Consider the following 14630-nt stretch of genomic DNA (forward strand, 5'->3'; position numbering starts at 1 on the left):
GGCCGGATAGTCGGCTTTACCGACTAGTCGGCACATCTCTAATTTTTATTGATTTAGAAACCTCTTGGCTGTTGTTTTAATCAATAAAAAATTCAAATTATATTTTAACGCCCGGATGGCGCATTATTAAAGTAATCTAAGTAAGGGTGTTTTATGAATTATAGGTAAACGAGCTTTTGCCCGCGGCTTCGCTCGCGTTAAGAGGTATTATTATATACAAACTTTCATCCCCTATTTGAACCTCTTGGGGTTGCAATTTATCAAAATCCTTTCTTAGCGGATGCCTACGTCATAACATCGACCTGCATGCCAAATTTCAGCCTGATCCATCCAGTGGTTTGGGCTGTGCGTTGATAGATCACTATGTCAATCAGTCAGTCACCTTTGAGTTTTATATATATAGATATTACTTTGCTCAGCTATACTATTTAAGTTAGGATTCACTCGATACATTTTCAGAAAAATGAGGTCTAGCTTGCACGACATGGGATAAATAAAGGCGAAGTAAATGCGCCCCATTAAAAATCCATTACCGCGGTGCATACGGGACGGTTTTAATCTCAATCCATTGGAATCTGTTAATGACGTACTCGCATTATCCTCTAGTAAATGATAGGGGTTTGCTCAAAGATGTGGAAGCTCTTCTTTATAGACCTAGTTATCCATCCATCCATGACTACCTGTCATGGATGTGTGCTACCACAGAAATAAATCAAGATAGAACGGCTTAGCGGGTGAAGTACGCGTGTTTTAATCTTGCACAATTGAGCAAGATTTGTTGAACGTTCATTTAGTCAGCGGGCACGTCTCGACTTGATTACACCGAAGCGGTTGTGCAAAAATGCCTCATTGTGCAGTGTCTAATTGTAAAAACAGAAGTATGAAAGTGAATCGGTCAAAAGGAGGTATTTCTTTCCAGGGGTAAGTTATTTGTTCTAACTAAATGCAAAGCAAAAATTGACACGACCGATTCCTTAGCAACGCACGCGCGTCTCCGTTCTATCTTGATTTATTTCTGTGTGTGCTACCATGTTCATTATCCTCTACCAATTGATAGGGGTTAGCTCAGAGATAAAAATGCCCACGTCTATTATTTAGTTGGTAATGTAAAGCCATGATTACCACCATGATTACGCAGCTGTCCAGCACGTACACGACCGATGACAGTAATGTACTATCAGAGACGTTGATTCCTAGGGAGATGGGGGACCTACGTAGTTTGGTCGCGTTACGTCAAACCCAGCCGACAGATCACAATAATAAACATTGAATTGACATGATCCGACCATAAAGTTAATATATATAGCTGTCAAACGAAACCAAAATTGGTTTTCATCTGTGTGAAAAATATGTGTACGTATACACTTACACAAGCATGATTGAACATGAATTCTATGAGATTAAATTGTCAACGTCCGGCACGTGCCGACTGGACGTCAAAAAAAGAGTGCTGCTGTCATGTACCACACGTCTCTTTTTACCAGTGTAAATGATAGTGACGACATTGTTTTGCCTATTCCGCTAGGTATATTAACTTTATGGATCCGACCAAATGACGTTGGTCTGTCAACTGCCTAGGAATTAATTTCCTCGATGGTACAATCATAGAAAAATAGGCGTCTCTAATGTTATGATTTGTAGAGGCCACATAAAACTACGGACCTAAGTTTTAACACTACGTATAGGTATCTCCATACAAGTTAAGCCTCTGCAACAATGTCTCAAATACCAAAAATATAAACAAAAGGGTCTAGAAACACATTGTATTACCGCTTTATATTATATAAAAAGTTATATGAACCATAATAATTTACATAGTCTATTCATGATCTAGGCCAGGCCGGACCTAAACTGACGACTTTGTTTCAGTTTATGACTAATTCGTCCGACTTTATATGCCACTATCAAGTAATATAAGAAGCAAGATGACAATAGTTTTCTTTTCGCCTAGTACCTAAGTAGTAACAAAGTAAATGACTGTAAAATATAATTTGTATAGTAGAAGCCTGCTTAATTTAAAATGACACGCCCCACCACTTCATTAGTTAGGAAAACTAGTACTTTAAATAGAGAAAGGTGCCGTCATTTTAAATTGGACAAGCTCTACTTAGAGTTAATTTTAAAAATGTTAAATGAGAAATGCCTAATATTAACGGGGGCCACAAATTCTAGTTATAGAGTTTTTTTGTTACGAAAAAAGATATTAAATTAAAAACTGAGGGCATTAAAACTATTGTATAATTATAACAAAAGGCGCTGCAACTCGCGACTTATGAATGAGCACATCACCACGCCGAATGCAAACAGCTTGCAGCTATACAGCGGCTAGCAACAATAGCTCTAATTGAGAGGCAGTGTGAGGGGACCGTATAATATATACAGCAACAGTAACTCATGCTGAATTATGAGCAGCACTGCTCCTTATCTCGAATTGCTGATTCTGGAATAATATTAGAGTTAACAATGGTTACTAGACGGTTAGTATACGTACTTACGTATTCTGCAGAACTATTAAAATTGTAACTCCATTCACGACATTTACAATTTGTTACTCTAAGTTATTGAAGACTTCTGTTAGTCATTTATTAAAATGCATTCATTCTTTGAAGTAATATTCTTTTTTTTTAACATCGCTACATCAATAGAAGTTCACGGCCAGGTCGCTTCATCAGGGTAATGCTTTCCGCTAACTATCGCTCTGTTATCAAAACATACATCTGAAAATGGAAGCATTCGACGCTAACTGATCTACATTGGTAATGACACCGTGATGGCATTTGCTTTACGTGCAAACTGCAAACACATAATCAATGTGTACCGTAGTCCGTAAACAAAGCATTTTAACGATTACTTGGTACACGGTATTGAAGGATTAAATTATAAGTATCAATTTTATATGCGTTGCCTGTAAGCAACTTGCACATATTAAGATTATTTATACACGGTGTCCCTTACATTGAGTTCGCTGCAAGAGCATTTTTTCTTACTATTGGCCAGCCCCCCAGTGTCATGAATTTACCCATACAAACTAACTCTTTCAGCGCTGCTGCAGCTGCTACTTTCACAATAATCTCTCTACGGTGGGCTCATACTCACCTATTTCTTTGTTTTGTTACATCTATCATCTGTATTGTATACAGGATACAATACAGATACAGATAGTTACAGATAGGTTCAGCTAGGATATTGCAAAAATATTCAATTATTTATATTCAATAAAACTTATTTCATAGGGGCTTTCGTAATCCAAAATCCAGCCTCCAATTTCAATCTCAAATATTTTAATTGCTCTAAATACTTGTGATATAAATAGCTGAGAGCGTGGGGGAAGCCATTCGCAAAACCAACATTTCAATACACGTCGTGTAGGTACTGACGCGATAAATGGGTCAAAAGGTATCCACAAAATATATCGTACAGCCAACTGAACCTCGATATCACAGACTGGAAAATAAATACTAGATATAGAAACTTCTTGGATGTTGTTAAATTTTTCGACTAATGTGACCAGCAATTTTATGTTTAGTTCTTGGTACAATTTAATATTATTTTAGTAATTGGTAAGTAGTAAGTAAGTAACACCTCCGTGGTCTAGTGGTATAAAGCGCGGCTCTTGACTCGGAGGTCGTGGGTTCGATTCCCGCGTTGGAAACATGTTATTTCTAAGTTTGATTAGGACAATGCAGGCTGATCACCTGATTGTCGGACAAGTAAGATGATTCATGCATCGGATGGACATGTAAAAAGTCGGTCCTGCGCCTGATCTCTCGCCAGTCGTCCCACTGGGTTATGACTTATGAGAGTAAAGGAATAGAGAGTGCTCTTGAGTACTGCGCACACACTTGGGCACTATAAAATTACTCCTGCGTAGCTGGCCTGGTTTCAATGAAACCGGCCACCGTCACCGAAACCGGTGTAGGAGCTATTATTATTATTATTAAGTAGTAAGTACGGTAATGTGACATATTTTCCTTGCAAGGATTTTTTTTAAGTTAGTTACAAAATACGAATTACAACTTTTTTAATTGCATTTTAAGTAAAAAAGCCGGCCATAAAAATAGTCACAAAAAGCTACGTTTATTCAAACAAAGCTAAAATATTTCCACGAAAAAATACTCATGCCTCGATATAGAAATAGTTTGCTGTTACAATACGTTATTTTTCTGATATTTTGATATATTGTGTAATACGGTTCGCATGTTGAATGTCGATAAAAATTACCGAGACAAAGGCTTAAGTCACGATAGGATAAAAGCTATTTGAGTACGTTTGCATACAATCGGGGACCGGCTAATATTACCCAATTTTATTTTAGTATAAAAAAAGGACAAAAAGATTTTAGCTCATTCTTAAAAGGTCTATAAACTTAAAACGTAGCTTTTCGCTATACCAGAAAGCGATTCTTAAAGGAGTGAGCCCATTGAGACAGGCCGTGCCGGGGCTCAGCGTGGGGGCTCATCGCAGAAATCCGCCTCCATACAATTTGTATGGAAGCGGATGCGCGTATTAATTTAGCTCTAGCATAGTAGTCACTATTATTATTAACGTTTATTCCCGTGGTGCTTCTCCCCTTCAGTTCTTTGACTTTCGGTCACTGTAACTTTGTGCTGTCTCCCGCTTTATAATAGGGAGGGAATCTGGAATTCTTCCTACTCCTATTTTCTTCTGATTAATTTCGTTGCGGGTCCCAAGACAGCTTTAGCATGTCCCTCGGGCTCCCTGAGATCATATCAAAGGGTTTTCGTGGTTTGATGCCGCTGTCGACCCTGGCGACACAGGAGATACAGTGGTGGGAATGTGTGGTGGGCCAAAGCCCGTTTTAAAAAAGGATGCGCGTATCGCACACTGTGTCGGGGCGCAGTGGATTTCCGTCAGTGTGACAAGGCCCGGCAAGGCCCGACAAACCCGCTGCGCCCCGGCAACAGTGTGACCACATTTCACATAGATTTCCACTTTTTGGTAGATTTAAGGTCAAATGAATGACGATTTAGTAGTCCAAAATTTTTTGTAAACTTTAATAGAAGATCGATAGGTATTATATAACAAATAATATAAAAAATTAAAATGCATAATGAAGACAGTCCATATAAACATTTTAGTTTTATTTTAGTTTCAACCACGTAGAATACATTTTATTAATAAAGGTAGATTTTCGGTAGAAGCTCAAACACGGTCTAGTAGATTTTAGTAGCGTATAGCAACGTTTTTGATATATCGAGTCACGAGTGATTTAAGAGTGGTCACACTGGAGCTATCCAAAGTACTCAAAATCCGTCAATGCGATGCGGCCCGGCCCGACAAACTGTGCGCGTACCTTAAAGGACTAAGAGGCTGGCCAGGCAACCTGCTCAATATTGACTAGCATTAGTTCAGCTTCACAGTTTTCACAAGAACTAATAATTCCCTAGCTTATATCTTGTGAAGTAATAAGCGAATATGCAACGCGTTTATTAAAGCACTAATATACTACGCGAATATAGTTGCTAAGTAAATTAATTTATATCTATGCAAACACAACTTCACGAGCGAGAACTTTCGGCAATAGTCAAGTTACAGCTTAAGAATAAGTAGATTTCACAAGCAAGTTTCCTCGTCGGTGGGGGGGCGGAATATTGTAACAAGCTTCCCCAACTCGTGCGAAGCGATCAAGTTTGGAGTAATAAGTTTTTATTTAGAAAACACTGTGAAATTTTAATTAACTGAATTTGTTTCGATGGCAGTAGTTCCGAGAAGTGTAGCCACTAATTTAATTTAGAAATGAAAGGAAATATTATAACGATGTTACGAGTATCTGAAAGTTAGTTTTGAGAGTTCAAATACTAGTAGAGATAGAGTACCTACTTCAAATATTATCTGTGACCTACCTTGAGATCTCTAGAATGTCGTAGTTCCTGTCTTCTCGGCGGTTGTCCGGGTAGGTCAGAGTAGACTAGATTCCGGACTGAACCACGGAATTTTGGCTCGAAGATTACTGATGGCAGCGCTAATGTAGTTAATTTGGAGTTGTACCTGCAAAGAGTGATGGTAGGTTATTACAATATTACTCAAATAAGAATGTAATTTTTTCTAATAAGAAAGAGTTTGCGCTTAGCGGATACGACTGATTGTACAAGAGATGATTGCTTTTATAATAATAATATGTAATAATAACTTTATTGGTGCAAAAATGGGAGATTATAACAAATGTACACTAATAAGTAATAACTAATTACAGGTTTTATTGAACAAGAAATTTGCTTTGACGGTAATATCCTAAACTGATTTTCTAAAACATTAAAATAGCTGATTCTGAAAATTTATCGAAAATATTCAAATACCGATCCGTGAATCTATTGGTTTGAGAAATTTCGGATATCACAGTGATTTTGGAGGTATTCACCGACCAACAGAACCGCAACCGCTCGTAGGCTGCGAGGCCTACACACCTCGAGTAAGTATAACCATACACCTATCACATTATGTAAAAGCAAATCATACGTGTTTATTTTAAATAAGTTGAAAAAAAAGGATAAAAGGAGCGTACATAGACTTTTTTGGCGCGTAGCCAAAATCAAAACAAACGCCGGTCGCCGCCATATTGTTAAATGTCACTGGCCATATTGTTAACCGTCACTTGTGAGACAGCTGTTTCCAATGGTTGTTTCACGCCCTTTCTACCAACATACTCCAAATAAGGCTTTTAATTTGTGACATATGACAGCTGTTCAACAGTTCAACATGAAAATTGATACAAAAGACCCTATTTCCACATAACTCCGCCTGGTGTAGGAAAATTTCGATAAATTGTTATTGACAGTTTTTTGAAAATACTAGTCCACCAGGCAGGTATAGGTTTTCCAGGATCTGATGGCAATTTTTGACAGCAGATTTTCAAAAAATATCCCTGATCATTGGATAATTTTTTATATTTGCATGTTTAACACACATAATTAGCCGCTATAAGAAAAAAAAGGATCAAAATGTTTTATTCCAACTACCCCGGTATTGCTAGAGTCAATTTATTTTCTCACTTTTTGCCATCAGATTCTGGTAGACCTATAGAGTTAGGTCTGCCATCATAGCGGCAAATGAAATATCAAAATACCCTCATTTATGCGTGGTTGAAATGTTTTATTTACTAATAGCATATTCATCCAAGCCCCTCTAACAATATTATCAAAACGCACAAAACATCCCGTCGGTCTATGTATTATTTAGAATTGATCTATCTTGCCCATTTCTTTGGCCTAGGTAACACCCGATTGTTGTTTTCATTTTAATTTATTGTAAGTGAGAGTGGAATGCTAGAACATTAATAAAACTGTTTAAAGTGATATGACGCACTCGCCGTAAACCTCCAAATCCCCTAAATTCATCACGCGCTCGGAACGGCAATTTGTCTTTTGTCTTCGCCTTTTCTATCAACCTCCGCCAACAAAAACAATATTTCATGCGAGTTGACAGGGCGCGAAAATCTGGTTTTTATTGAGGTCGAGTTAAAATTATTTTAAGTATATCGCATTTAATGTATGTATTAAGGAGTTTCTGGGTAATTTATGGAAAACTTGTTTTTTTTTACTTATTCATGAAGTTGGTTCAAGTGAATAAAATTTAGTTACACCGTATTAGTGGCCCAATATTATAATCAGAACTGATACAGTACTGGCTAATCATAATACAATTCAAAGATATCAAAATCATATTGAATTGTAATCATCTTTTATTATCGTCGATCGTCAAAAATTTTCTCGGTTTAAAGTCAATATAAAATTTTATGTCGCGATATTATCGTGGAGTGCAGAAGTGCGATACGGCCATAGGGAAATGTTCCAGTAAACTAGCTGTAATGAAACGAGCGTCGATTGTGAGCTGACCAAGGACTCGGTTACGTGATTGTGCATTAACATTTACTATACCTAACTGTAAACTGGCTATAAATTATAATACAGCTACTATTCAAATGATTATAATTTTATTTTTAAAGCATTTTTTTATATGTCCAACTAGGTGACCCAACAAATGTTGTTTTGCAATATATGTCATGGAAAAATGCTTAAAGTGCCTCAAAGGAAGACCCGACTGAACGAGGAGATGTCATATCAGACGTTGTAATAAAGAACCTCCAGCTTTAAGACTAAGTTTAAACTTCAGCAGCTCGAATAAGGATTCTGCGCCGTTTGGTCCGCTATAGGAAATAAGATTGAAGCTGATTCTCAGGCCTACACGATAAGCACACAAAATTGAAACAAAATCGGTCCAGCCGATGAAGTGGCAACAAACACTTATATACGATACGAGAATGTTTTTCTTTTTTATTGTATGTATGCTGATTATTATCAATAACCTACATTACAACAAGTGGTGATAATTACGTATTTCTAGTGGCAAAATAAAACAGGGACAGTTGGCTAGAAGTCTACATTCATAATATAAAATGAAAACGGGAAGCGATGCGAAAAGTGTTAAGTACGCAGAGCTCGAGGAGCTCGGATCTAATCAAATTATTTCTCCATTTCGTGTACAGCATCAAGTAAATACTTTTCGCACATAACAGGAAGATGGCGTGACTTGCAGTAAATAAAAACCAGGTGGCCTTCTTGCTAAAATATTAACGTTGCTTCCCGTATTTCATTTTTAACTTAACTTATTAATTTTAAATTACCTAATGGGTAGACCTTCCGTTCGCACTCCTAGAGTGTGCAGGTTCGAACCCAGGTGGAGGCGGGTACCTATGAGACATTTTCTGATCTCAAGTACATAATACGGACGCTCGTACGGTGAAGGAAAACAATGTGAGGAAACCCGCACATAGTTGGTAGCAAACGTATTGACTAGTTCTTTCCTCTGGACTAGGCCGACTATGATGCGAGAATGCCGTATGCGCTTGGGCAACCATACGGACATTTAAAAATCTTGTCCCAGGCACTACAGTATTTGAGGAGTGGTTACTTCGCTCTGAAAAATACTGTATAAATCATCCACAACGGATGTAAAGGCCTAGTTTTTTAACTTATAGAATTAAATGTGATATGAGCGTATACGAATACAAGTAGAGTCGCAACAACTACTACGCGATATTCATTCAAGTACATTCTTATATCTTATATATAAAATTCTCGTGTCACAATGTTAGGCCGCGTACTCCTCCGAAACGGCTTTACTAATTCTAATCAAATTTTATATGCATATTCCACTGAATATGCATATAAAATTTGATCTAAGGTCTAAGAATCGGTTACTGGGTACTTATTATATTGATAAGTGCATTTGTTGAATAAATAATAGTAAATAATTACAACTCGAGACTGACGGCGACCATTGTTTGTGCGACAGGATAGCGATGAACGTTACCATGGTTACATACTTATTTAGTCACTTCAATAAAATAATACGGGCGAAATACTTTATATGGCAAAGAAACCTTTGCTGGGACAGATAGTTATTTATTAATATTATATTATGTTATACACGTTGTACAATCATTAAGCATAATATCATAGTGGATAATGACTTGAGTTTCGATGTTCACGTGTCAAACGTAAAACCTGTAAAAAGGTAAAAGCAATTAACAAGTAATAACGTATTTTGAAATCAATTGGACCCTATAGTTAGTTCTGCGAATTTAGTAATTGATTAAAACTGCTCGCACCGTAACTACAATAAAAGCCAATTCACTGTTATTCGTTGAATTTTTAAACTACAGTAGTAGTAAAAATTTCCCCTTTAATTTTCGTACAACAAAAAAGAATTTAACATTTTGTTAGGTATCTATGGGAATAACCAGCTCTGGCATAGATTTATTTGAAAACGTGTTTCGAAATTCGTACTCTGCCATTTTCCATATTACGCTCGTTGCGCTTCCACTGAATGTATGCAATTTTATAGAAGTTAAAATTATCTTTTAGTATGTAAGCTTAGAATATGTGTAATAGGGATGATGACAAGGTCAAAGATTAGCGAATTTTGTTAATAAAATAGAGAAATCAAGGTGAAAAATAAGTGTTCCCAAAATTTCAGCTCGATAGCATTTTTATTTTTTTTTGTTATGCGCCTTCAAAGTTGGATAATCAAGTCGATTTTTTTCAATAAAATTTCTTAATATTTGTATACCATTCGATAACTTATGCAATTAAAAGCAACTTTTGTTATGAAACCACTTTCATAAACGCAGTATTTAATATACCTATCGAACAAAGTTCTTTTCCGATGCGTACAAACTACGAAAGAGTGACGTCAGTCTTTCGTAGCACTTTGTATGGAGCGTTTCGGGCAGGTCTATTTTATGAGATGTTTGAATTGTCATATCTTGGTGAATTTTTAAGCTATCAGAGTCATTCTTTCAGTGATTTTTTAAGGGTCTTTCAATTACCAATAAGAAAAAAAATAGTCATCAAGCCTATTCTATAACTCAACTTACCAATAGTTCCTTTTTCAACAAACTAAAAGTTACTTGTGCAACTAATATTGAAAACGTAAGGTTAGTAAACGGAAAGAACGTTAGATAAATTGTTTGAAACAGTTTGCAGACGAGACAAAATGTATTACAGCTAGCTCGGGAGGAGCGGCGCAGAAAATTACCTTTAATCCTTCTCATGTGGGAGACGTTTACGCTAAATGCGTTAGCTCGCTATCAAGGAGCTATCAACATTTTATGTTTTACTAGACTCACTGTATCCGGCTTATCTAGTTTATGGTGTAAGTACGGGTAGCAAATGTCTATTTTGTAGGTAAACACAGGTACTCACTTTTGTACTTATAGTTTGATTGTTATGAGCACCCCACGCAAAGTTGATATTCGTCAAATCAACACTCAAAAGCACGGATAAGTTCGTGCCGCGCTAAAAAAATTTGTATCATAAGAATGGAGCTAAAAAGAAATATTTAGCTTATCTATCAATCAATTAAAGTATCTACATCATAGTGATCGTTCACAACATCTGTCGACTGAAACTAGTAAAATATTACACTGAGTTTTCGACGAAGGTTAAACTCTACATTTTATAAAATGTGCTTTAAAATTACCTTCTTTGTACGCCTAATTCTCTCTGACCTCAAAAGTTTTCCCTATACATAGTCGTAAGTTTTGTACCCGAGTAAGACACTCAAAGTTTTATTTATTACTTTACATTATGTACACTGAAAGATCCCCGAGGGAGAGACGCGGTGTCTAGACTCAGAACAACCAGACGTCTAGTCTTGTGAGTTCGAGCTAATGTAGGTCAATTGTCTAATAAGCTTATACAGTTTCTCAGTATGTCACGCTTAATGTAATATTCTCTCTCTACCTTGTTAATAGGAATGGGGATTGTCCATTTTTTTTTTAATTTGCTCATTACAAAAACATTTCGAGGAATAAGGTCAGTGATCGTTTTTCTGTATATAAACGAAAAAAATACCCATTAGTTACTTATATTTTTGAACAAATACGTTTAACATTTGTTTGACCTTCAATGGCGTTAAATTAGCAATAAATTCGACCAACGTTACGTTTCGAACTTTTGGTGAGCTTCTCGTATCAGTTTTCACATAATGAGAACTTGCATTTGACGAACCAGCCATTATAAATAAGATTGAAAGGAAATTGAAAACATATGCAGAGATCGATTGGCGGCCGATGATGACGTCAGAGCGCAACTTTAAAAATTTATTGAGAAAAAACTAGCCAATGAATTTCAAAATTATTCAATTTATATTCTTAAAATACTCTATTTTAACGAAAAAAAATATAAAAAGTACATGTGTTTTTTTTTGGACAATGCCCATTGGTAGTATTATTATACTGAACACTGACGTCACATCTATAAATGCATTTGAACACAAATATAAAATTTTATCGAGTAATTAAAAATCAAGTAACCAATTGACTACAACTATAAAATTAAGAACTTTATTTATTTTTAATTTCCCAGCTGTGCTCAGTAATGGTGCCTATTGCCTGCAATTTGTACACCTTTGTTTTAAACGTAAATAACATTTAAAAATCTTAACTGTTTTCGTTCGGGCTCGCAATCAGTTTGGTTAATCAATTTTAAATAATCTGGTCAGCAGTCTGGATGTAAAAAGGGAGTATTCAATTGAATATTTTAAACCAGCCATTCGGATAAAGGTCGGATTTTCTCAAACAGAGCGATATATAAATAAACCCCGTGTTCAGTCTATTGTATATTTTATTTTAGGGCAGCGTCTGACCGGAGCGATGCGCTATATTTCTGGATGCGATGTTTTATGTTATATACAAGTGGCTGGGTTCTGCAGTCTAAATGGCATGTGCAGTCTGGGTCGTATATTTTTGTTTAGACTTTGTTCGATCAGTCATGAAAACTTTATTGGATATAATATTCAGTTTGTTGGATATGTTATAGTCAAACGTTTATAATCGGCTACTAGTTGCCTCCTAGATCATTTAGGTCTTAGTTTTAGCTGCCATGGTACAGGCACGCGCTTTGTAATTCATGCAATATCATGAAATATTTATAGCTTTAAATAGCTTTGTTACCTAACAAATCGGGTCGGCCGCGGACGGATGAGGCGGGCTTTGACATGTATCGGTATAATATTGTTATGTAGTCATAACAATATTAGCAGCTTATACACTCTGCGATCACGGTATATTGATTTTTACTCCACCGACATAATTTTAGGAAAAATCATGACAGAATCTTCTATACTATTTATAGAATTATAATATTTTAGTAAGCTTGTGTTTTTACTTATTTAAGTGTCGTAAAATGTAGAAAAAGCTTTACTAAAAGCTCTACTTGATAGTTTTACTTTCATATGACTCAATTTCTTCTCCTTTACATTAAATTATTACTGTACTTGAAATTTTGATTTTCATCTTAGGAAGACTGCTAAAGCGATAACAGAGCAGATTTATTTTATTAAGATCTTCTCGTTCTATACGTATATTGTCCTGACAACGACTCAGGGAGATGTTTTATAAGCAATCATTTTCCTTGGCGTCGATTGAACGACTTTATTATGGCCCGTATCAGCCATTATATTATATCAAGCATAGCGAGCTTTATAGGACCATAAAAATATAAATTATTTCAAATATTTCACGTTCATCTTTCATCTTATGTGGAAATAATGGATACGAGCATTAAATACACTTATGCGTCATATTTCATACGATTAATTAGATGTATTACCTTCATTCAACCTTTGAAGGTTAAGCCACAGCTTAAGCCATTACATCCATATTCATGCGAGCCCTGGGAAAGGACATAGGGTACTTTTTATCCCGACAAATGTACGGTTCCCACGCGATAAACTAATTTTGGCGCAACGGAGTTGCGGGCGTCAGCTAGTACAGAATAATATTCAATAACATTTGTTCGTATAACATTATTTATACTATAAAATTTGAGACACAAAGTAAAATAAGCGAAGTACAATTTCCGTAGTTCGCCAACTCCGACGCTTACACAAGTCGGTCACGCCAAACTTTTTAGTTCAGCTAATAGAATATGAATGAGAGCACCATAATGAGCCCACCGAATTAAAAGATATTCTAGGTAATTGCGGTTTTCCATAATATTGAGTGCATTCAACAACAGAAGTAGGTCACGCAACTTACAACTAGATTTAATGTTTGCGACCTGCGAGCGAATTAATTTACAACATCGTTTCGTAAATTCACATTTAAATACCTGCGCTGTTTTATCATCATCAATCATGGCTTAAATTATCCTGGAAATGCTAAAAATCCGAAACCCTCCATCATTCGAAAGCGTTTCAAACGAGACAAAAAAGGGTTATCACTTAAATAAATGAGTGGAAACATAAATTTCTACAGTCAAATGATTGTATTCCTATTTTGTTACAATTAAAAAAGTTAAGTTCTATCTACATTACTTAACTATCATGTTGAGGCTCAATTTCATCAAGATCTTTTTCATCTCAAGAGTTAGAGTTAACAGCTAGTTAAAATGTCATGTCTTTTCTTTCATTCATATGAAAAACGAAAGAGATAACGTGATAATTCGAGCATTAACTTTAACAGTGGTGGGTGAAATTGGGTTTAGGACTTAGTAACAGTATTATGTTGTATAATAGTAGAACCTCCGAGCCAAGGCCGCCTCTGAAAGTTTTGTAGCGTTTCGCCTACGTGAACGTCTTATGAAAATAGGCCTCATTTATAATACCAAAGGAAAGCAATCAACCGATTCATGTCTCGTTTATAGACCTTGATTGTTCGCTTAAAATATATTGATTCTATTTTATAGCCTTACAAATAATGGAAGAATAACGGATGGGAATATAATCACGAAAAACGATTATTATATTTTGTATTTGTTCAGTACAATTTTATATTCTTGTTTTATTAAAGTTTATCTAGATACAAACAAATTTCATAATCATTAGATCAGTTAAATAAAAGTTCTTTCAATATTTTTAAAATAAACGCTAAGGCCAATGCCAAGACTTAGACAGTTGCTAGCTTAATTTAAAGTACACCTTATAATTAAAACCAAAACTGTGGAAAATGTAAAATATGAAAGCTAATAATGCTTTATTTAATTAAATTATCACATCGTGTCGTACAAAAACGCTAAGCTAGAAAATAGAGATATCAAACGATTAGCATAACCCTTTCAGCTTATCTCAGAGGAGCAATTTATTCAAGTCCAGCGAAATTTTAAAGC

The 14630-nt window shown here is 35.7% G+C and overlaps 1 protein-coding gene across 10 annotated transcripts in view; it reads right to left on the bottom strand.

Annotated features, from left to right (window-relative positions):
• LOC121725881 (neurexin-1) overlaps positions 1-14630 on the bottom strand; it is a 120308-nt gene that overhangs the window by 72267 nt on the left and 33411 nt on the right. For all 10 annotated transcript variants that reach the window (XM_042113031.1, XM_042113038.1, XM_042113037.1 and 7 more), the window contains exon 4: positions 5865-6009. In XM_042113031.1, coding sequence (XP_041968965.1) covers positions 5865-6009 — 145 coding nt within the window. The remainder of the gene's footprint in view (positions 1-5864; positions 6010-14630) is intronic.

This window comes from Aricia agestis, chromosome 4 (genome assembly GCF_905147365.1).
Source record: "Aricia agestis chromosome 4, ilAriAges1.1, whole genome shotgun sequence".
NCBI lineage: Eukaryota > Metazoa > Arthropoda > Insecta > Lepidoptera > Lycaenidae > Aricia > Aricia agestis.